This window comes from Strix uralensis, chromosome 2 (genome assembly GCF_047716275.1).
Source record: "Strix uralensis isolate ZFMK-TIS-50842 chromosome 2, bStrUra1, whole genome shotgun sequence".
NCBI lineage: Eukaryota > Metazoa > Chordata > Aves > Strigiformes > Strigidae > Strix > Strix uralensis.
The window spans coordinates 40,393,946-40,419,172 of record NC_133973.1 but is presented as its reverse complement, the minus strand read 5'-3'; the positions used below and the strand labels follow the sequence as shown (position 1 = coordinate 40,419,172).

Below are 25,227 nucleotides of genomic sequence, written 5' to 3'. Positions count from 1 at the left end.
ATTTCCAGTAAACTGGAACAATTATGTTTACACAGCTTTGGATATTCACCTTAAACCAAAATGTTTAGGATGCTAACTTATTATTTGTGGTCATTTATGTTCCTTGGTTTTGGGGGTTTTGTTGGGGGCGGTGTGGGGTGTGTATGCGTGCATGTGAAGTTTTACTTTCAAAAGTCTTAAACAGGCTTTAGCTTAACTCAAGCCTTAAACCTCAGATACACCTGACGTGCTTCGTAACTTACCTTGACCAGAAGCGTAGGTATACGATGTCAACATACAGCACAGAGCACAGACCTCTGAAGTCCACAAATGCACTAATCTAAATATACACGAGGCTACTGTGTCAGAGGCCTTTCACATACAGCCCAGCTGCTGGACGTTCATCCCGTCCTGTCCATCCACAGTTCACAATCATCCATCTGGTGCTAAGGAATCGCTATTGCTGCTCAGACACGTGAACATGAACCCAGCAGGACCTGTGAGAGAGGGACTCCATTTCACATTAACTTGTTGGTACAGTAAAAAACAGAAATCGGGGCAGAGCAAACAGTCCTTCTTGGGCAGAAATTTCTAAAAGGTTCACAACTTTGAAATGCAGAAAAAATGCATTAAGCATTTGGATTCTCAACTTCTTTAGAATAGCCTAGTAACGAATTACCAAAACCACCTTAAAAACCTACTTGAGAATAAGTGTTCCAGCCCATCCACAGTAATGACTCTAATCTCCCCTAGAATCCACTTCCTGCTTTGATCCACCAAAGGCAGAGGCAGCAAACACATCAAGCAGATTAAGTCCCCTTTTTCCCAGGCTTCAGAATAAACAGGCACTCTTCCAATAAGCTAACTGAAGCCAATCTGTACCCTTGTTTTTCCATAGCTGATACCCTAGACAGTGAAAGTCAAATTAAGTGACAACTGTAAAGAAAAATTATGTCTAAGTTGGGGAGAATATAGTGGCAATAGAGGTGAATATGAAAATGAGTGTCATTTCCAGCTAAGGTGCCTTGCAAGAGCAGCCTTCAGTTGGTTCAGGGTACATCATACCGACATCTGATCCAGCCCTGCAAAGTGCTTGGACAGAAGCCTCATCTCCTCATCTCACCGACTACTGAAGTCTGAAACGACCTCCGTAGTTTACTGAGTGTAAACAATTAAGCATCAAGTCACTGTGGAGTCTGCACTTTGCAATGATCATCTGTGTACTACAGTTAGATCTGTGAGTTTATGCATGTCTACACATCTGGGAAAAATAACATATATACATGTACTTAGCACGCAAATATCACGAGTATCTCTGCAAATATTTGTACCAGATGCCTGCAGGCTATGGACATGAGACTTTCTTATTTTCTATGTACACAAAGGCCAGAGTCAAAGCTAATTTACACCTTTAATAAGCTCATGGTTCTTTGTTATTTAATACTCTCTAAAAAGGTATTACAGATTGATAGATTATTGCAGCAACTTCTAAAGAACATGAACAGCCATGAGGCTGAAACTACAATATCATATACATTATGTAGTCATTTGTACCATCTACTACAGCATGAAGAAAAATACTTTAAAAATAAACAATATTTAACTGAAAACATAGAAATGGAGCTTGCTTTCTTACAGTATGGTTACGTATCTATATTCCAAGAATAACATTTTAAAAAATGCTAGATCTTGAAAGGTCATAGATAAAAAGAGTCATGATGAAGATGAACCAGTTTTGCCCAGAAATGCTATAATGAGCACACTGCACAGTTTTTCAGCAAATCCTAGTTTTGCCAAGCTTCAAGAGGCAAAAGCCTGAAATGTAAAAGCTTCCAAGTTGTCTAGCTAGTCCACTCGTCTTGCTCTGGAAGGCCCAGTGACCCACACTGCTTTAAGACAGCGTGTCACCACAACTGTTCTCTGCCGACACGAATGCCATCAGGAAGAGACGACTCCAGGTCCTTACGACGCCAGGCCTAACAAAAAGCCTCCAACAAATCCACTGGACACCACGATGTTCTGTTTGATAAATTCTGTTGACTGAGAAGAAAAATAGTATTTGTAAAGAACAGAGTTAATTGTGTCTGATTGTAGCATTCAATACTTATCACAATTGCCTAGAAACAAAAATACTAAAATTATGGAGGTGGGTGTGGGGGGAAGCAATGTGTTTAAAAACATATAAAGCTAGGTGGCAACTGCTGGCACCAATGGAGTAAAAACTGACTCTCAGTTGTCTTTTAAAATGCTCACTGTATTTTAAATATATTGCTAAGTCAAAATACAGAGGAATTGTCATCGCAATTTCATGCCAACACCACTCTTGTTTTAATCAAAACAAGACAGATGTTTTACAAACTCCCTTGGCAAAAAAGCATGAGCACCACCATGACTTCAATTTTAATCAAATGAAAAAAGTTTGAAAAGTACTGGTTTTTGGAAGACTGCATCATTGGAAAAGAAATGCATTTCACTCCATTATAAGCCAGTTTCCTAACAATTTAATCCTACAAAAACCACTTATATATGACATTTGCGTACAATATTTCATGAATAGCAGAGAGTATAACGTTATATCCAACATGTGCCATTTCATAAATCCTCCACTTTAAACACTTCAGATCGTGTACTAGTACACAATTAGAAGAAAGTAACATAATCTGAGGGGGAAAAAATAAAGAACAAACCAAACCAAAACCCCCATCCTGTCCCATCCATTTCTGCAGAGCAATGGAGAAGGACAGGTTAAGCTATTTAGGGTATAGAAGCAGCTAGAAAACCATCTCTCTTGAACTCCCACTTCACATTCATATTAAAATTTAAGGGAATTTTTAATCAATCTATCGTTAACTCCATACAGGTTAAATCTGAGATGTCAAAACCCTTAATTACAGAGCGCTAGTGTGGCTGCTGTTACATTGTCTGCAGCATATTGCAAGTCAGGATTCACAGATACTGAGAAAGAAACTTAAATCACCTGTACGAAATGTGAAAATATGTAAGAACAGGCTAAATGTACTTTTTTTAAAAAAACCCAAAATGATTACATAAAGTCTTCAAATGCAGAATGAAATAGCCCCAGTGACACTGATCAGTATCACAGGCTACCTCTTTTCAACACAGTCTATAACTGACAGATTCTGAAGACAGATATTCTTGGAATTGTATAAAAATGAGATAAAACCCACAAGTCTAGTTACAAAGTAGTTACAGCTTTTCTCCAGAAAGAAAGGTCAGTCTTTTCCAATCAAGTAATTTTATTATCAGCAGTCTAAGAAGATTTGTTTTTTGTCTTTGTAGCTACCATGTTTTAACCACAACACCCTCAACTTTCTACCCTGTCATGACTTCACTGGCTTTCTCACTCGCTGAGAACCCACACAGACTAACCGGCAAAGCCAATGGCAGTCCCTACGCTGTATCAGCTGTAGAAATGCATTAACTTTGAAGTTTGTCTGTCAGCTTTAGGAGTGAACAAAAGAGAAAGCGAAATGAATAAAAGAGTACAATCTGATAGCTTTTAATAAAATATACAGGCAGACCATTTCTGGGGCTTTCCAGTTTTGCACCTGCATTTTCAACTAATCACCACCTGCAGTGGGAGTTAAGAAAAACTGGCTGGTAGAAAACAGTTTATCACCTTAGACTTACCTCTTCAATTAAAGTATTGATTTCAGGTGCTGCCTTATTCGCACGCTTTTTTAACTGCTTTTTTGCTTTGTTTACATCTTTTTCAACTCTCTTCCAGTCAACTTGTACGTAACCACTATGGCTAGCAATCTAGGAAAATAAAGGGTATTCAGTACAGTTGTAGTTAACGTTAACACGAGTCAAAATACAGTATCTTAGTGCCTACAAAGTTTTATTACTGTTTTTTATTACAGATACAGGAAAAGACCTTGTTTCAATTACAGCAGGTACTCTGCTTTAAACACTAATATTTTCCACAGTAAGAGCAGTTCAAATTAGAACAAGCAACGGCAAAATTAAGTAGACTCTTGTTAATTTTACCAGTTCTCTATTCTTCAGTTATAAAAGCTTTAAATAACAATGTTTTTCCTTCAGCATTTACTGAGAAAGAGAAAAGCATGCTCATAGGACGACAATGAAAAAATGTTTCAGCTTCTTTCAGAATTGTGGAATTCTGATTTGTGACAGAGTATCTGGGGCTAATCAGAATCATCCTTAGAAATACTGAATTTGATACAAGAGAATTCTCATACTTTCTACAAAACAAAGCCAGTAAGTAGAAAAATAACATGGCCTATGTACAGCACAAGTTCTGGAACATCAGCAAAATGGGTAAGTTTGGGGGGACTGCTCATACCAATTTACACTCAAACTCCCAAAATGCTTGAACAACATCCATGAGATTTTTAGCACATTTAACAATCATCCCAACCCTTTGCCTTATTTCTCTTACTAAGATTTGGTTCTGGAAAGAGGCAAGATGTTCTGTTACTTGACCAACATTGACAGTCCCACCAATTTTCTTAAGACAATTCACAAAAGAAATATATATTTAAATGTTTATAAGATCCTAGTTTTAAAAAAATAATCAGGCAATTACTGCATGCTTTAAAGAACAGTTAAACAACTCACTAGCTGGAAAAAAAAAAGAGGAAAAAATCAAAACTAAGGATTACTGCTTATTTTAACTGCTAAGACAAATAGATATAGACCACTAACTTTGCAGGTAAATGACTGTTAAAGTCTTCATAAAGAGTAAGATTTCTCAGGTCCTTCTTAAGGTCACGTTTGGCAAATTCACATAACTTACTTAACAGCATTCTATGCAAACAGTACAACTGGTAAATAAAAGTCACAGATAATGAACTTTTGTGGAACAGATATTTAAATATACAATTTACCAGGTTTGGCATAAAAAGAAATGTTTCACATTGCTTACAGGCACTGAATTTTTGACTTTCACACAGATCTTTCTACCAAATAATTAAAATTAGACCATCTAGCTTGTTTTACAACAGCCACAGTAATTAAGCAACATACTTCACCACATATTAGAATTTCATGATCCTGAAAAAAACTAAAATAAATGTCCAATAGATTTTTGTCTGAATTCAAAACAAAACTCCTAAAAGACCACCTATGTAAGAAAGTAAACTTCAGTTTCCATCTTTGCACAAGATTTAAAAAAACAATTCACTGGACAAATTCAAAATGAACTTATTAAATATTATACTCTCCTCCAGTTCATACCTCAGAATAACACAAATTCATTGACCTTGCCTGTCTATTGTAAAACCATTTATCCACACAGGCACTAGTCTTAGGCAGGGATACCTAATCAAAGACTATACACTATGAAAACATGAAACCAGTTTTAGAGCTGTACTTGTTGCACATCCAGTCACTGAATGACATACTAGGGAAAAAAAAAAAAAATTGCACACTGGGATAATTTTTATTTTATGAATTTAACATTACCACAAGAATTTCAAAAAAGCTCAAGTGTTGAATTGATGCCTTCTAACTCATAAAACCAAAAACTAAATAGGAACTGATCTACCCAGTGCAACACAATGTAAGAAATGCTAATATATTTGCTTGGTTGTAAAAAAATATAAACAAATAGATTTTAAAAGAAACATTTAAGGCTAGTTTAATTAGGTCAGTTATCCATACAGTACAAAGATGAGGCAGAAGTTTTTAATTAAGTTCTGTTTAGCTCTCCAGCAGTTACAACATAAACTTCTATCAAAACTCCAGTTTACACAATAAAAATTATACTTTTCTCCCTGAACTTAGTAGCAGAGATCTTCTGAGTACACATCTATGAAATAAGCAGAGCACAACGTTTTGAATATAAAATTTGTAACTGAGAAGAAAAATACCCCTGTAATTCACTGCAGCGATAGAGCCTGTGTCATATCTACTTTAGCTACAAGCCTACTAATTACGTAACTTTGTATGTAAGTGCAGAAATAATCCCACTGAACTCAAAATGTTGGTGAGACAGACTTCAGTTTTTAGACCCTAATACATCACAAAAATCCTATTTGCTTACAACAGTAAATTTCATAAGCACAAATTCTTAAAGTTCTCTAGTATTTTTTAAACTCAGACCTTATAACAACAAACTAAAAGAATAATATTCCATTATCAGTTCCATACTTTACATATATATGTTGAAGTCATATAGGTCTATATATATATTCTTAAAGAGACATATTGGGGGAGTGTAGCTTTCCGTATATACAGATCTATATATGTATATATGATAATGGAATAATATATATTATATACATCTCTCTCGTATCACATTAGTAAAATTTATTTTTGTTCAAAAACTTCCAGAACAGTTGAAAAAATAATGGATTTTTTCCAAAAAGGCAAATTGAAAAAAATACATCAATGCAGAAATACTAAAAACATGTGCATCCTTCTCTACACTAATCAAAGAAAACATAGAATCTAAAAGGGAAGGCCTCATTTTGGGGGCGATAGTGGAGAGGCATGCAAGTACTTTGTTATTGTGAAACACTATTAAGAGTAATAAGCAAAAAGTGTTTAAGAGCAAAAAATTTATATGGCAATATGAGACAAAAGAGTTTTAATTTCCTCAAAGACAAAATCTCTCACACTAAAAAAGCCCAACCAAGCCCAGAAGGTACATGTGAGCTCCCTGTGCTCAACTGCTTGCACAGCATACAGCAGCCACGTATACCTTTAGGTGTTCTCTGGTATTTAGATAGGCAGCAACCCCCATCACACTCAACCAGTTTCCAGAACAGATCTGACAAGTCTCTAACTTCAATATACAAAGACAAGGAGGGACTGAGAAATGATACAACATTTTTCATAAGAATTAGAACTGCAGAGGCTGTATCTTCAGCCATCATCTGCTGGCAAAGCTCCACCTAACCAGTGAAACTAATTTACAAAGGCAGAGAAACAGTGCTCCTCCATTTCACGTCAAAACCTGCCAGAAATATGGTATTTCTTTAAAAGGCTAACTTCCAACTACCATTGGCTTTGGCTATTCCACTGAATGTTCCTTCAAAGTCTACACACATCCACTGTCAAGTGGGATATTCAACACAAAACTGAATACAACTCTTTCTTATTAAGTCCCCACCCCCAGAAGCATGCTGCTCTCTCTCCACTTCACTGAGATGCCACAACATCATCATGGCACAGTATCAACAAACCCCCATACAAGATATAGCCAAGCATATCTTAAGAGTTTATTTTGCTTCCTGTGTTGTTTTTCCAAGATTTACTCTTCTTAAGTTAGAAAATAATTTAACGAAGAATTGAATTAATCAATGGCATATTAATGGATGAGGCAAAACATATTAGTGAAAGCACTGAACAAAAATGCAATTTTATGATCAAGTCAATGGAAACAATGGAAAAACCTGTAATTTGTATGTTGACTGCAGAGCAAAAAGCAGTGAAACCATTATTAAGGATATAGGAGTTTAAAAACACAGAGAGATCAGGTGCTCATTAAGAACAATTGTTTTTAACTAATTCATTATAGTAGAACCACATGAGTTTGTATTTCCCTACGGTTCAGGATTTCACTAATCTGTGGTGTATAAACTAGAAGTTATACAAGGAAAATCCCTTGTTATGAGAAATGAATTATATTTTCCTTAACACAGCGCATGGGTATTGATTTTATACCAGCATATTTGAAGAACTACATCTATTTCAGTAAAAAAGGATAGTTAATTGATCAGATTAAGCTGTTGAAATATCCAGCACAAAGATGTGATAATAGATCTTAATTTTTAAAAACCATGCAAATTCCTCAATGTCAATTTTTTATTCTCTTCCTCAAACTACTTTTCATCTGTATTAAGACTGAAAAACTTCTAGATCACTTACAAAAATCTGAAAAATCTTTTTTGCTTCTCGTACAAACTGACACTCCAAAATGTGTTGCTTTCAGTTTCCTACTAGATTTCTTGAGATGAAGTCATCACATGAAGAAAAAATGCATTTTTTAAATTTCAGGACTGAAATGTTTCACTGAATGGGCTTTAGCCAAGAATCTTGCCTTCTGTAGTTCTTGTTTTAGCAGGTAAGTACAAAGTCAATACTGCAATCAGCAGTTGAAACAAAATCTGCAACTTCAGAGAAATTTACAGATAAAAAGGAAGTTTCTAGTCATGTGCTGAAACGCTTCTCTGCCCACTCAGGGGAAGCACTGCACATGTATTCATAAGGAAATTAAAATCACGATGTGTGATCTTTAAATGAAAAAATTAAAGACTGCAGAAATGTAATTACACTATAGAATTTATGACTCAGCTTTAAAATGCAAAACGTTTTGAATTAAAATGAAAGACCAAGGCATTTACTTCATTCCCTTCCAAGAGAATCCGATCTTACTTAATTAAAGATATAGACAACTCAATCAAAATATGCAACTCATTTTTCCTCTTGGATAATATTCCTTTTCAGATACAGTGTAAGTGAGATCAACTAAGAAATCAGACACTCAAACACATGGAAAATCTATGTTATGTACAAGAAAGCTACCCAAACTTCACAGATCAACAATCAAAAATACTGCACAAATAATGTGTTTTAAGCAATTTCTATTTTCCTTTCTCTCTAGGTCTTAGTTTTAACTTTTCAGCTTCCTGTAGTCAGAAGTACTAATGAAGGCACCTGCAGGCAACATTCTGCTTGCTGCCCCTGGATGCCAGGCCTCTATTCTGCAGGCTCTTCAGTCCTATTTAGATAAGAACTGTCATTAAAAGAATTAAGACCAACAGTATAGAACATGGGAAGAGAGATTCAGATCTTTAAGTTAGCCAGATGAAAAGGATGACAAGAACTTCAAGATCCACTGCATATACATATATATATAAAAAAATATAAAGATTTAATTCTTCCCCCGTGATCCAGAAACACACATTATGGGCTAAAGAAGTCCAGAGCACTCCATCAAATGGATTCATTTGCTGGCATAGCACATTTTGCCAAAAATTTACACCTGGATGATTCTAAACCATTTCAGATTCAACACCCTTGTAGAATTCATCCCTATGTTTAGGTACAAGCCCAATAACCAGTGATTTCCAAGAGATTTAAAAAGGTCACCAATGCACAGTGGTGAAGTGGAAGGAATGAATGCTAATACTATAAAGCTTCATATCAAAACTATTTCTCTTTGACTTTTTACATTGTTGTTGATTCTTGCTTTTGAGTAATTCAAAATAAAATACACTTTATATTTGTTGAAAACAACTTAAACCAAATAGTTCCAAGAGCACACATTCTCACATAGAGTACTGCAGTTCAGTTATATAACCCCAAAACAGTAGAGAACATCATCGTGAAGGAAGTAAGAGAACTTCACACAACTGTGACATTTTGATGCATTACACAGCAGCAGAGGTATTACCCAAGCCTTCCTGATCAATGTTGATTGCAATCAAAGGAATAACTAAAAGTGGGATCTGCCTTTCAGAAATCCTCCAGGGTGATGTTGGAAAGAATAAAATAAAATAAAAAAATCTTAACATCCTGTCTCAAAACCCGGTATATTATTGAACCTAAGTAGGCACCAGTCTATTTCCTCTAGAATGATTTGAGGAAAAACTGTAAGCTCACAGGTATTAAGACATTAAGAATTACTTGGCATCTTACAGAAGAATATGTGAAATTCTCCTTCACTTAAAGTTTTGTCATCTCATTTAAAGGCTTTTTGGAAATATGTCCTCCCCTAACCACAGTATCTGATGAAAAATGCAAATGGTCATGCCAGATAACATCATTAAAAAAATCTGAAATCCAATTGAATTCCTCAGTTGAAGAGGAATGCAATGAAGCCATCAGAAAGCAGCAAAGCTTGAGAGGTTCAAGAGATAGAACTAGTAAATACACCACAGGGAGAAAAGAGAAAAACATGGCTTCATAATGGGACCAGAGTAAGCCTTCCAAGCAACTACCAAAGAAGCCTACTTCTTTGAAAGTACTGATAAAATTCTCAAACCTATTTAAAATAAACACAGCTTAAATTCCTTGATCTCCCTAACTACAGGTTTACAGGCAGTTCCTCTAACCTGGCAATACTGAATCACACACAGCATCTCAGTTTCTGCACAGAGGTTTCTTTTGGCTTACTACAAACTATTTTACAGGATAGAGTAGATTCTGATTTACCACTGATTTTTAGAAATGTCTCTTTTGCACACAATACTCCAGCTGAAATGTAAGTTTTGGACTGATAAGACTAAAAAGATGAAGTAGATAAGAAGCCTTCCTAATTAAATTTTACCCAACAGCTGTGTTTTTCCTATTGTTTAGTAAATAACATTTGCCAACTTATAAAGCATGAAATGCTACATACTTGAAGCAGAAGAAAGCCACCACCTACTGCAGTTGCTGCAAGCTTTCCGACTTTCTGGAACAAAAATCCCGCACACCTTAGGAGAACAAAACAAAAAAAACCCAGTCCAATGAAGTTGTCTGCTGAACAATGCCACACTCCAAAATTCCCAACTACAACTATTACTATTTCTTTTCATTTAACAAAGCAAATGTAACATTTCACATTTTTTAGTTTTAAAATCAGAATATTTAATACAAACAATATTTAATTAATTATGTCTAACATAAGACAATGTGAGTAATGGTTGCTAGTTCATGACTGTCTGATGACCCCTTTAAAGTAAGCTTGAGATCTCCAGACCTTGTCTATACACAAAAGCTGTATGCTGCTATTAAATACAGCATGTTAATAAAGCACAATGGAGTAATATAAAAGTGCCGTTATAACTGTTCCCAAATGGAAGGTAAATATATTATACTGTCATTTATATTAACTACACAACCCATAACTTAAATATCTCAAGTAAAAAGAAGTTTCATCCCTACCACTGAGTTAAAATCAGCAGAGCTCCCCTCTACTGGGACATGACCTCAGTCTATTTTTTAATGGATCAAGACAACCAGAAAATTAATTACCCTGTTCGCAGTCTCCAAACACTCCCACAAATAGAGAACAGCACAGATATCGATATCATAGAACAGTTTGGGCAGGAAGGGACCTCTGGAGGTCATCTAGTCCAGCTGCTTTCCCAAAACTGGGTCAGCTGCAAAGTCCCATCCAACCTCCAGGCTAAACCAGGTTGCTCAGGGCCCTACTCAGGCAAGCACTGAACATTTCCAAGGCTGATGGTTCCCTAACTTCCCTGGGCAACTCTGCTGGTGTCTGACCTGCCCCGCCCACCAGCCCACACACAGAGGGGAGTTTTTTCCCCCCTGCATATGAATAGTGAATTCATATTTATACACATGAATACGCACACAGAGGTATACACATCTACAGATATTGAAATACACAGTTTCCAGCTCTTTCAATAAGCCAGCTCTTATGAATGCCAGATGAACTATTCCCTAGAAGCTTCAGGGTTTATGTGTACACATCTAACTTTTAAAAATAATTTTAAGGCTACAGAGGCAAATTTAAAAAAAAAAAAAAAATCAGACTGAAGCTAAGCCTACACTCCTCAAAGCTGTACTGAGCCTGGACATGACAATTTATTTTTTAGTCATTTTCATCTTCCAAATCTTGCATAATTCAGTTTTAGAAGTTACTGTGCTACCATAACATTGTTTTTCACTGAACATAAATTTTTTTAGAGTACTGGAATAGACATATATGATTCAAATACCTTTGACAAATAACAAATACGTTGACACAGCTGCTAAGGCTGTGGCCACATTTTCCAGTTTAAGTTCTCAATTTTACTGTCTAGCTCTCACCATGCATTATTTTAGTGTAACTACACTGTATTATCTCTTCTCAGTTAACATGACAGCAGACTGTTAATCTGTTCAAAATGGCTCCAGCTGAATTCAGGGGCAAAAACGTCTCTATGAAATGGGGCTCTTAATTAAGAGTATATTCTGCCATACATTTTTTTTCCTTCTTCATTTCTTTTACCTATAAAATATGTCTTAGCCATAATATCACAACTGTATCTATACTAGTAGGGAAATAAACTTTTCCATACAAACAAAAGTTACATGCAGTAATTTTCCATTTATTCCTTGTAGTTTTAGAGCTCTGACACTTCCCCAAATCCTTTTCACAGTAACTGGAACAAGTTCCCTTAGATAACTGGTATTTTACCAATACTACAAAACACTTCAGAATGATGACTCAGAGTAAAGCGTTAAGAAATTGCTCACACATGAATAATCTTGATCAATGATAAAGGAAATCCCATTAGAGAAGATAAATGTATTTGCTTCAAACAGCCTTGGAAAGGGATCTTGTAACACAGTAAAAGGTCTAGGACAGTTATGAAAAGTGATGCTCCCTCACCAGCCAGTCACGCCGCCCATCACAATCTGGGTAGCTACAGAATATTTTTCTACAATTGGTCCCGAATTCCGGCCAAACACACGATTCCACCAATGGTGACGCCGTGCATATTCTGTTAAATCCAACACTTCATAGGAATCATCGTCACTTTCATGTTCTTAAAAAGAAAAAAGAAAAAAAGTGGTTTTTCTCAGTTATATGGTGAATTAACAATCTGTGTAAAAACCTCAAACATTAACAGAATTGTATCTGGTATTAACTGGCTAGACCAATAGTTTAAATTGCAGCATACTGGCTACCTATGGTCCAACAGCTTACAGAACAAAGGATTTTGAGATTTTACGCCATAACCTTCAAGGTAAGGAACAGAAGACTACAGGGAAGGTATAATCTATAAAATCCATGACTGGCACAGAAAAGGTAAACAGGAATTTCCTACCTGTTCATGTACAGGAACCAAGAGGTATCAGATGAAACTAGAAGGTAGCTAGTTCAACACCATAAAAGAGGAAGCCCTCCTCTCCCCTTCTTTCACCCCCCACCTGCTGGAAGCCCCCATTAACCTGTGGAACAGCTCGCTGCAGGATGCTGTAGATACCAAACGCTGATGTGGACTCCAAATAACAACAGAACAAATTAAAGGGGGGCGGTGGGGTGGAAAATCCACCAAGGGCTGTCAGACACAAAGAGAGCACCATGGCTAATGAGGTCCTGGGCTAAAAATCATCAAAAACATGCTGAGAAAGCATCACTACGTGCTTACCCTCTTAAATATTTCTTAGCTCATGCTGCAGCTGATGGCTTTCAGACACAGGATGCTGGGCTTTCATCTGACCTGCTACAATGGCTTTTATGATCTTAAGCAAATAACTTAAGAGAAAGCACACATATCTCTTCTGGATATACCAAACTTTCAAAGATGGAGAAGTTCTGGCTTAGTGTTTTCCTCGGAGGGCTAGATGTTAGCATATGCTAATACACCAAGGACAGACACTTCTGTTCCTTTTCCATAAAAGGTGAAATAGATGAAGCTGGGACTTCAATTAAGTTCCATATTTGCAGTACAATTCTATCAACATTTTCAAAATAGGCCTCCTACAACTTCAAATTAGAGATCCTAAATACCATGTACAAACATCAAAGGGAAGAGGTGGTTTTAAATTTTTTAAAGAAAAATATTTTAAAAGCATATCATAGCTCTATGGACATACATACATGAATTAAAGTTCACTTCCATTAAACATATTTAAGGTGAAATATAAGTTCAGCAATGATGCTGGGACATTACAGAGAGGAACAGAAGTTTAAATTACCACCTAGAATTATGAAGTAGGACTGTAGATATAAATATCTTTATTAGAGTTTAAGCAGCTTTTTTAAACTCTTACTACAAACATAAGTAAAACGTTGAAGAATGCAAGAAATACACATGTAGGTATGAATTATTTCCCTTTATTATCACCTAAGTGTTCTTGAGTACTAAAACATAAGTAGCAAGACCCATAATGCTAAAAAGTTTTTACTGAATGTTCTTTCATCCCAACTTTTGAGGTATTCAGAGAAAACTGTTTAACTCCTTTAAACCACAGAATCGTAGAATGGTTTGGTTGGAAGGGAAAGATTATCTAGTTCCAACCCAAAACCGCTGTCATAGACTGCTAGTTATGTTCATTCTGCCCCTAAATTAATATTATTCAAATCAAAACTCACACAAGTGTAACACATTGTGTGGTAAATAATAATGGTAGAGCATTTTCTGCTGATGAAAAGCACTCCCTTCCTTGCGGGATAACACTACGCGTACTCGTCCGGCAGTAACGCCGTGCCTGTGCACAAAGGCGCGACCTCGCCGGGCTCCACCGATGCACGTTAAAAGCTGCGGAGAGGACGGAGGCCGGGGAAACCCCTCCCCGAGCCCCCGCCGGGTTCAGCTCCGCGGCCTCCACCGAGGCCAGAGCCCGGCACCTGCGACCGTCCCGCCGCCGCGAGGGCTTTGCCGGAGCTTCGGTTTTGAGGCGGTTGCCACCTGAGCCCCCGTCGCTCCCTCCCGCCTCGCGGCGGTCTCGGCAGCTCAGCCACGGGCCGCCAGCGGGCAGGGGCCGGGAGCGGGATGCCGGGAGGCGGGTGCCCGCAGCTCCAGACCGCCCAGGGACGAACCGACGGCGACGTGCAGGCGCCCCGCCCCTCCCCCACCGGCCTCACGGGAGGGGGGGACGGGGACGGACGGGGGAGGGGCAGAGCCCGGGACATCCCTCCCCCGCCCCCGGGCGCCGGCACCGGCGAGGGGAGCAGGCCGTCCCCCGCCGCCGAGAGGAAGGGCGGCCGCCATGCCGCCTCCTCCCCCTCCCCTTTCCCGCAGGGGGACGGCATAGGACGCGTGGCTGCGGCCGCGCCGGAGCCCACTGACCTGAGGCGGTGCGGGGCCTCCGCGCCGCCATGTTGGCCGGTGTTGACAGCGGAGCCGGGCCTAGGGCCGCTCGCTCCGCCCCCCGCGGGCCGCTCTACGTTACCAACGGCCGCGCCGCTCTAGGATCGCCCCCAGCCGCGGCGCCGCCCCCTCTGCGGCCGCGGGCCCGCAGCGCGCATGCGCTCCCCCCCCCCCCCCCCCCGCGGGAGCGCCCGGCGCGCGACCTCCGGGGGGCGGCGGGTGACGTCACGGGCTGAGCAGGCCCGCTGGGGAGCGCTGTGGGGGCTGTAGTTCCCCGGCGGGGGGGGGGGGGGGGGCATCGGGCGGGGGCAGCTCGGCGCCCTCCTACACCGCGGGGCCGGCGCTGGGGGACTCGGTTTCTCCGCGGCCGGCCCCTCAGCGGGGGGGGGGGGGGGCCGTCCCGTCCCGTCCCGTCCCGTCCCGTCCCGTCCCGTCCCGTCCCGTCCCGTCCCGTCCCGTCCCCGCTGGGCTGGAAGGGTGAAGGCTGCAGGCCTGAGGCGCGCCTCGCCCGCGGAGCCGCTGCGGTGGTGGGGGTGGCCCGGGGGGTTGGCAGCGGGGGGTTCCTCCCTGCACACGGGGCGACTAGCTCACCCTGGTCCTCCAAAACCCTCAGAACTGGCTGTGGATGAGAAGTTAAGGGGTGGCGGCAGTCGTGGCTGGGCGACGGGGCCACACGCAGCTGTAGCGCAGCACACACGGGCACTAAGTGTCCCGTAAAAATTAATAACCGGAAAAGAAAACAAAACGCAAAGCCCCTCAAACAACAAAAGTCAAAGTCAGTGTGAGCCGTGAAACATTTGAAAAAAATGACATGTGGAATCGCCTGACCACCAGTTTACTCCCTCCTTCGATGCAACAGTGGGTGCTGTCAGTGTTGTTTTGGTGGGCTAAAAGCCACGCAATTTTATTTTACTGCTTTGTTTTTATTGTGTGCAGCTCCATGCAACCTTTATAGGCATAATGTAGAGATAGCTGACACAGTAAGTACAGCTTCAGGAACGTTGTGGCAATATGAATGTCAAGAAAGCAAGAGTTCAATTATAAATAATAAAAGAAAATTGGACTATTTAAAAATGTTAACAGTCTCTCATTTGGACTCTCATGCTGCCAATACACAAGACAGGCAATTATAATGAAAAAAACCCCACTTTTTCCCATGTTGTAAAGCTATTTTTATAGAGAGATCTATCTGGCAACATGCAAACTAAGCATTTAAGATTCTAATTAACCCCTTAATTACACCAGCCTTAACAGACATGAAAAAAAAACCAAACCCAAAAACATATGTTCTACGTGAAGGAACTTTTTAAATCAGCTCTGAGATTGAAGTTAGCATATAAAATTTGAAGTTAGTGTACAAAATAGCAGTTTGTGTATTAACCGATTTTTATTACAAACATTTGCCATTATGATAAGTAATAGCATGCCAGACAGAACTAAGTAATATATTGTTTTCCTTAAGACTTTCAAAAAATCTATTTCTGTATGGAACACAAATATGTCTCTTACAATTTGTTTTGACAAACACCTAGCATCTCTGGACTTTTCATGCATAAAATTTTATGCTTTTTTGGTATTCGTTTCCCAATCATAATGAAAAGCTTGTTGACTTTTACTGCTAAATGAATTACAGTCTTTTTTCTAACACTAGCAGTTTGTCAAAAAAAAAAATAAAAAAAGAGTTTGGAGTGTGTTATGCAGTCCTTATAATTAACAGTGGAAGGAAGCATGCTAACAAAACTAAAAATAGCTTCTTTCTTGGCTTCCTTCATGATGCCAAGACTGGACAAAAGGCAACCCAGCTGACTCAGCCATGGTATCTCTTGAAAAGGTTCCCCTTATTGAGGTATTCTGGGTCTTCCTGAGTGCTGTCAGTCTGGGTTTACACCTGAGCGTATGCATGCGCGATGCTGGTTGCTGTGGCAGATGATCTCCGGTCCAGGAGGACAGGGCAGGTGCTTCAACTAGCGCAGACAGACCTGTTGGCCATTCTCAGTTTCACAACTGTCGATGCAGTTGCAAACCCTGCAGCAGTTTGTGCAGCTGGCTTTCAGCAGCTCTATTTCTATCTCTCGGGGAGATCCCAGGCGATAATTTTTTACTACTGTTTACTCTTCTGTCTGAGCGCATCCCTGTGGAGCTCCTGCAACCTTTTGCTTCTCTTGTTCCTTGTGTAGGCGAGGCTATAGAGAGATAATAGAAAGGATTTTCAGGATGGTCATTGCAGCCACCTTGTTTCATATCATCTCAGTCAGTGCTTTGAAATTTCTTATCCCATGCCTGACACAGACAGTCTTAAGCCTGTGCAAGATTTCCAAGTCAGATGCCAATAAGGTAAGGGAGGCAGCTAGTAAGCTGTGCTTGGACTGTATGAACCCACTGGCTGAGATATTTTTCCACTTTCTGTTGCTCAAATTCTCAGTATTCGGTTTCACTATTTTTAACTGATCATGCAGCGGCACTTCTCAGATGACTTTCCTCATGTCTGTACAAACAATTATATTAATTTCCGTTCAGAATGGAGAGATTTATATGATCAATACTTTTTAAAAGATTAATATTAGAAACTGCATTATGTTCTATATGCAACTTCTGTTTGCATCAACTTGGAGACTGAAGCTAGGAAGTGGTGCTGTGCTTGTTGAATGGAGTTTGTCTTAAATATTTAGGTGTGCATTGACAAAATGCTGGGTACTGAATTTGGTCTGAAGTTTAAGCATTGTCTTGTGACATATCTGTTTGGCTGTGTCTGCACCTCACATGCCATTAGCAGTCCAACTACTACTCCAGACCTAATGCCACTGTCTTGAGGTCCCTCTGATCCTGGGGTTCACTCTCCTCACTTGAGGTCCCTCTGATCCTGGGGTTTACTCTCCTCGAGGTCCCTCTGATCCTGGGGTTCACTCTCCTCATTGGTACAAATGGCCACGTACGCACCCTTCTCTCGGCCAAACCCCACAGTGCTGTACTCTCAGGATACCCACAAATCTTGTCAAGTGCATTCACACATCGCCCGGTCCACAAACCTTTGCAGCATTTTTGGCAAGACCGTCCTTGCACTTGCTTTGGATCGCACCTGGGTGTATCACACAAGTACAGCAGGCAGCCCTGCCTCCTTTTGCACCCCTCTTGCTGAGTCAGGGCAGTGTGACAAGCTGATAGAAAGGAGTTTGGGAAAGAGCCAGAGAAAGACCTTTCGGCAGGTTGCAGGACTCTGGTATCTCTCTTCTGGGATCAGGATGCACCCACTTCCTAACACAAGGCACTTCCCAAGGGGGTACCAGTTGTGGAAGGTGCAGTAGGTCTCTGGCACCCACAGCCACAGTGGGTAGTTCAGCCAGGTCTTCAGCTGCTCCTGGGTGGCTGCTGAGCAGGACTTAGAGCTGCGCGGGGTCTGCAGGCACTGCCTGTGGGTCTGACTTGATGCCAGCACAGAAAACGCCGTCAGCGTCAGGATTGCTCTTTCTTCCTGCAAACTTCACAACCTGTGCACAGACAGCAAACCTAGTGGCTCCAGAGATGCAGAATATCTTGGAGAGCCTTTGACCAGCCCCATCATGATGTATAAAATCCCCCAAACCCATTCAAATTAAGTGCACATAAGTGCCTTCCTCAAGGTATCCACGGGGACAAATTTTTCAAGGAAAGGTAGGCAATTTAAACTCAGGCCATGCTTTGGCTTCACCCTTGAAGGCTCCTTAGAAACAAAAAAGTTTCCCTGTAGCATCAGAAGGACTGTACAGAAAAATTGCTGTCTTTGCTCTATAAGTCCTGGCTACAAGTTCAGACTGTGCATCCACCATCTGACCACATATCTGTGACAAGCAAGTTCACTACCACGGCTTGCAAGAGAACATACATGGCATACTATCTTGCAAATACAAAAAATCCCCTCAATAAGCAACCCAAAAACCAAAAAGCAGAGGAGAGCTAACCTTCAAACGCCTGCGTGACTCCAATCCTAACAGGTCCTTTGTGTTGCTGACCGCACTTCGAAGCTGGGTCACACACACTTGAATTTTTAACCATCTTGCATGGTTAATTATAAAAACTAAAGATGACACACACTGCAGGCCATCTTCACTAGGCCATATATGTGAGTAAAAATTACATTCTCAGCAGATTTAACCTAATAAATACAGTTTTAATAACGTGGCAATAAAGGAGTGGATGATTCCTTTTCAAAAAACAGAGCAGACATGCTGTTATTCAAAGCTCAATAGTCTGACAAATGGCAGAGAAACATCTTCTCAGATACAGAGAGGGATTTGGGTTCTCAGTTCATCGAGATCGTGGGCAAGGGCTGTTGTGGGAAGGCTGCAGACTGACACTTTGGAGGTTACAACCCTTCTGCAACAGCCGCCAGATTGGTTTTGGAGCAGGAGTGAAAGCTTTCACCAGGAGTTATCCCAGCTCTTTCCTGCTTGCCTGGCAGAGAGGGGCCATAATCTGACCTGTGATGCACTAGGAAGATGTTAAAATGAAGATCATCTTCCCTGTAGTTACTATGCGAAGAAATACATATCCTCTGTCTTGTGCCATCTCCATGTGAGACTTTTGATGGCTTGCTTGTACTGGTTGTCTTCAATCTTCCTCTGTTGCTTTTCTTATCTTTTAAAAATGTTATTTAGTTATGAGAATTTTTTTCTGTTTTGTGATCGTCATGTAAATTTTGCTTTTCAATTCTGTAGTCCTCTAATTCTATGAGTCTCTTTCATCTTAGAATTATCGAATCATTTAGGTTGGAAAAGACCTTTAAAATCATCAAGTCCAGCTGTAAATCTTAATTTCTTTATCCTAATGAAATTTCAGTTAGAAACTCCTACCACAATCCATGTATTAGGAGAGGAGAAAAGGGCAGAGAAAAGGATGCCTGTTGTCTAGGTCAACTAGCAAGAGTTTAAATTGTCCCTTGCTCAAGGATTAAACTAATAGGTACAAAAACAAAAGCCTTAAGTTCCGTGTGCTGTGAGAGGTTTTTAAACAGCTAAGAACCAAAGACATCACCCAAGCAAGATGCCCTGGATCCACAGCACCTGCATTTTACTTATTAAACAAAACCGATGGTTAGTGTCAGGCCAGGCTGTGGCAGGATACATTCCCATGACCCTAGCCTGGAAAAGTGAAGAAATAAAAATAAAAAGTTAAGGGGGAAGATCGATCTTTCTTATTTGTTTTATTTATGGCATTTTTAATAATGCAAGCTGATTAGCCATTAATCTTTTGATCTCACCTCTGATCTGTTATTAGGCTTGGACTGCAGCACAGAGCTTTGACCATGACCTCATGCTATTGTATAAATCCCATCAGTGTGTTTGGATGGTCTGAATGCCATGCATGTGGCAAATGCTGAGATTGTGGTGAGAGGGGAGCTAGGTTTTGCGGTAGAGCGCACGTCTGCTGCAGTTGAGCTCATTATTGCTTTAGGATCTTTCCGGGAGGTAGCTAATACTTCAGCGGTGGGAGCAGACTGCAAAAGGAGATGACTACTGTGATTCATGAAGGTTAATCTTGCACAGTCAAAATGCTTAATAAAGACTGGAGTGTTGAGCTAAATCTGAGGCTTCTTGTGATTACCTAGGCAAATAAAGGGCGGGGAAGGGAACTGAGAGTCTTAAAAAAGCAGAAAGTCTTGCAAGGCACTGGAAGGTTGTCTTTAATGTGATATAGGTCTCAACGAGATACAACTCTTGTCATATTCTTGTTAAAAACTTTTTTCATGTATATGCAAAGTGACTTTTTTTTTAAGGGTTCTGCAAAGTTTGTGTTCTTAATATGTTTTGTTGTAAGTAAAAAAATAAAACGTTTTTAACTTTCTGGAGGTAATCTTTTGTCTACTGAATATCCGTATTATAAAATTTCAGAAAAGCGTACTGATGGTAGTATTGTATTCCTTTTAGAGAAATTATTTAAACAGCTTTTAGCCATGATCATGAATGTAGTGATATAATTTATTTTTAAGTTGTCCTTCAGAGACAAATATCTGATTCCCTTGTTATATCTTGTAGGTATTCTGGAGTTCCCTGTCCCTGTCACTCAAGCACTCGGACAAACCAAGTGGACTGACAGAGGACCTTCTGGCAGTCTGTCTTGCAAAGGAAATGTAAGGAATTACATTTTAGAGAAGCAATGATGATGAATCAGTCATACATAGCTCTTCCACAGATGTTCCTATTAAGTTTCCGTGGTGTAAGTGTGCATAAACAATTCAGAGAAAAATAAAACTCTTTTTGCATAGCTTTTTACAAAGCTAACAGTAATAGGATAATAACTGAGCAGGGCAGATTTAGAAACGATCCACACTGAAAAAGTCGAGGACCCTTCAGAAATGCCATCTGAGTGGCAAAGAGCCCCAAGAATTTTAGACTTTTCTGTTTGTGAAGAAAAGGTTAAAAATCCTAAACTGAAGGGAAATGTGGTAATAATGTTTTTCATTTTCTTGCAAGAAATGAAAAACAATACAGAACTGTAATGAGTAAACAGTAGACAGTATACAGAGAGAAAAGATACTTCATGTGAGTCATCACTGCTGGCAAGGAAAAACCTTCAATCTTCTCTGCTAGTCATAGGTAGTATTCACTGAAACACCTGGCTGCTCTCAACTCACCTCAAGCTTATGAAGAGCCCTCCAAAAGCTTCTTCTGTGCTTCCTATTTTTGGCTGAAATAAAACCAAATAAATTTCCCCCAGATAACTGAAAACATGCCAATGCAGTCAAACACGAGACTCCCAGAGCACAAGGCTGTTGCCAACTGCCCCGTTCCCTGTGGTTGTATCCCCTTCCTAGATGCAGATCTCAAAATAACATTTTTCTGGCCAAAGGACTAGCTTACTTTAGCAGCCCTGAGATTAGGAGACCTGGATTTGTTTTTCGAGGGTAATTTTCCTGCAAAGATTGAGGCCCCTGGCAGTGGGGGCGACAGACTGACAAGTTAGAGAGGCGTTCCTTATTGCAGTCGTACAGAGTAACGGTACTCCATCACCAAGACTTTTGCTAATGTCGCAACAGCAATGTCAAATAAAATTTAAATAATTTCTTTATAACAAAGATTAAGTCTTGAGAAATTCCCCGAAAGATCAGGCTGTCATTTAGTTACCTTTCGAAGCTCTATTAATAATAATAAAGTAGACTATATCACAGCATTGTTTCCAATAGCACTGCTAATTTTTCCAGTTTTTAAATACTCAAATCTTGATTTCTGATAAAATAGTAACGCATTTTGACAAAAATTAAAAGCAGCCATTGCCACTGATAAAACTGTTCAAAGACAGATAATGTTCACCTTTTCTCCCTGATTTTCATTAATACTTGTTTCCGTGGAAGTATTCCACCCACCATGACTCATCACCACTGATCATCTTCAGCACTTACGGTCTCTCCAAGGACTTGACAATGATTTTTGCAGTGAGAGCTACACCTCCCTAAAGAAGACCAAGTACTACTGTGTAGAGCTTTCAGCACATGGCAGGACAGAGGCAGTGCCGTCTGCTGAAGCTATTTGGGACATAAATCTGAGCTAAACATCTGTAGCAGCAGCAATCCTGAGTCTAACTGAGTCTGAAAACGGCATGGGTACGAATTAGAGGAAACGTAGTTTCCCTTCCTGTCGTTAACTCATTGCATTGACAACAAGCAAGACACTCTGTCTCTATCTACAGAAGTTTTTGTTGCCATATATTTCCTGGTGCTGATACCATCTGCCCAGTCCTATAGGCTACAGTGAGAGCGCGGTAGCAGGGGCTCTGTAATGCTGTTCTCATTCAGCCATCAATGTTTTAACACTGTTCTCATTCAGTCTCATCTGAAGTTACTTGGAGGAGGAGGAGAAATGTGGGAGATTTGCTTGGTCCACTTTCCAACCGGAATCAAAACTAGAATGTAGTTTTCTAGTCTGTTCTTATAGTCACAAAACACATACTCAGAAGAGGGCAAGCAAACCAAGAAAGCTACGTGCAGGCAGGACTGCTTCTTGGAGGAATCTGCTTATGTTCCTTTTTTAAAATCTGTTTTATACTGCGGGCTCTTTCTGGGTATTTGTCAGATGGCAAACCCCATTTAGAATGTGCGGCTTGTTTGCTCCCTTTTCCTTGTACACCAAGGTGTGCCTGAAATTTTGCAGGGAGTTGTGTGGAAGCTCCACTGGCCACTGCTGGCAGCCAAGTTGTTTCTCAGTGCTCAGCCCCAGGAAGCCATATGTGTGCTGCATGGACATGGGTCATGCAGGAGCACTGATCTGTATGTCACCTGACAGAGAAAGAGGTTATGGAGAAACAGCTGCTGGGCACGGTCTCCAGCATATGCAGTAAGCAGAGAGACGAACATTGTGATCCAAAGGAGAAAGGAAGTCCTTTCAGGCTCTGGAAAAACCTGACTAGTACCTAAAAGGTGCTCAACAGTGGTGAGAAAACTGAAGCTATGGAAAGGTATAGGCCTTCTGTATGTGTGTGTGTGTGCAAGTGCATTTCTATATATTACGTGAGGTTAAGATCAGGAATGACTTATAGTTCGAAACCTTTCTGTGTCCTTTTACCTCAACTTCCACATTTCTAAAGACATGGATGCTTTCAGGACTGCCCCAAGACCAGGCTCCTGGAAAGCGTGGATGCTTATGTTGACAGGGTATTTTCTGTGTTCGCGTTAAGCTCCAGAGGCCTAGATAGATGTGCTTTGGGACTCTGCTTCTCTGAAGTGATACTAACTCATCCTTATGCACCACAGCTACACCAAGCTGACTGGAGCCACAGAAAGGTGACAGGGGTCCGTGAATCTCAAAATAGTTAACACCCATGTAGTCGCCACATAACAGCATTTACCAGAGGGAGCTACAGCACGGATGCACATTGCCCACCAGCTTTCATTCAGCTGGGACCTCACCCTGGAGTTACCAGGAAGGTGGTGAAACCAGGCAGGATGTTCTGATAATGATCACTAGTGTAGATGTACTTTATCTCTTTCTTGCTTACTTATGACACATCACCAAAGTTAAAAAGTAAACTAGTGAGTGGATCATAAAGCTGGGCATCAGCAGCTCAGTATTTCTGAAATACAACTTCAGAGCATATTATCTCTAAACTTTGCTTTACAGTGTTTGGTGGTATTTATGTTTTTGCTTATTTGTATTTTGCATATTTTATATGCATTCTATATCCCATATACAGTTCCTGAATTCAATTTAGATTTTTTTTTTTTCTGATTGATCAGGACCAGTAAGTAATCTTTAGAAAATTTGTTTGTTCTGTTTGTTCCCATCTTCTTCCTAAATGTGTTTGATGAGTGGGTGATTTGTTTGTGCTGTCGTTACGAAAACCATATGTTGATGTGGTCTTACGGAGGAGTGTTTTTATTATTTTAAGAGTTCAACTAAGGATGTTTCCAAAGGAGTCATAATTGCTCTTCCAAGTACAAAGGCTGAACAATGACTGGCTTACAAATAATGCCAAAAATCTGTTCAGCTCAGTCTAATTATTTCAAAGACTAAAATCTGTTTCTCAGAAATGTCTTCTTTCCACAGTCTGAACTTTTTAACATACTGAGGAAGTTATGTTTACTCAAGTTCTCTATGGATTTATAGTCCAAGTGCCTGGAACAAGGGAAAGTATCCACTTTTTCACGTATATGTCAATGTATGCAAAAACTTTAAGGCTGCTCCTGTCTTCATGTGAAATGCATTGTGCCACAGCATAACCAAGGATGGATCCTGCAAAGACTTTTGAACGCAGGCAGCTTTCCTGGGTGAACAGGCTGAGGAAAGTGTCGCTGCTCAGATGGCTGAATTGCCTTGGGGGGTGTGCAGGAACCAGATTGGTGCTGAGTTTCGTGTAGGATACTTGTGACCTCCACAAATAAAGGAGCCGTCAGAGTTTGAAGCAGACGAGGATTTTCACTTGTGGGCCATTTGGCTCCTATCTGTTGGAAGTGTAGGACCAAACTCCTGGCTGCCAACCCGGTGAAACACCTACTTTACAACATTTGGTGAAAAAGGTTGGCTGTAAGTCAACATCTAGTGCTTTTTCTCTGCTGACATGAGCTGAGTGTAAGACCCCATGCAGACTACTGGTGGTGGGGGGTTTGGTTGTCCTTTCCATGGCCATGGTCAAAACTGGAGGGAATTTTCTGGTGGGGGACTGGCGGCCGTACTGATGCTGGCTGGTCAGTATCCCTGGAAATATCTTGTGAGGCTGTTTGCCATTGCAGGTGAGCAAGAGACAACTGTTGAAGGCTAGGTTTTGGCATAGATGGTATCAATTTACTCCATAAATATAAGAGACCTGTTGATATCTGGGGGACTACATGCAATATAAGGCATGTGCAATGAGTGTAATGGTGGTAAAATTGGCCCCTAAATGGTCTGGTCTCTAAGGGACTGAATACTATACTGTCAAAAGGAGAATCGCTGAAAGTGCCTCAGTGCTCAGTAAGAGCTGCTAAAGAGGGAAGTATACAGTAGAGATTCAACTATATATTTTATTTTATATATAAAATATTAGATAGGGACTATTATTT

At 40.3% G+C, this 25,227-nt stretch overlaps 1 protein-coding gene across 1 annotated transcript; it reads right to left on the bottom strand.

Moving 5' to 3' along the window:
• Nucleotides 1-1,371: 1,371 nt before the first annotated feature.
• On the bottom strand, nt 1,372-14,847 carry FUNDC1 (FUN14 domain containing 1). Its single transcript, XM_074858486.1, has 5 exons — nt 14,703-14,847; nt 12,296-12,452; nt 10,313-10,388; nt 3,631-3,759; nt 1,372-2,019 (listed from the first exon to the last, which is right to left on the bottom strand). The coding sequence occupies exons 1-5, from the start codon at nt 14,731-14,733 to the stop codon at nt 1,942-1,944; spliced, it is 471 nt and encodes a 156-aa protein (XP_074714587.1). The 5' UTR covers nt 14,734-14,847; the 3' UTR covers nt 1,372-1,941.
• Nucleotides 14,848-25,227: the final 10,380 nt, after the last annotated feature.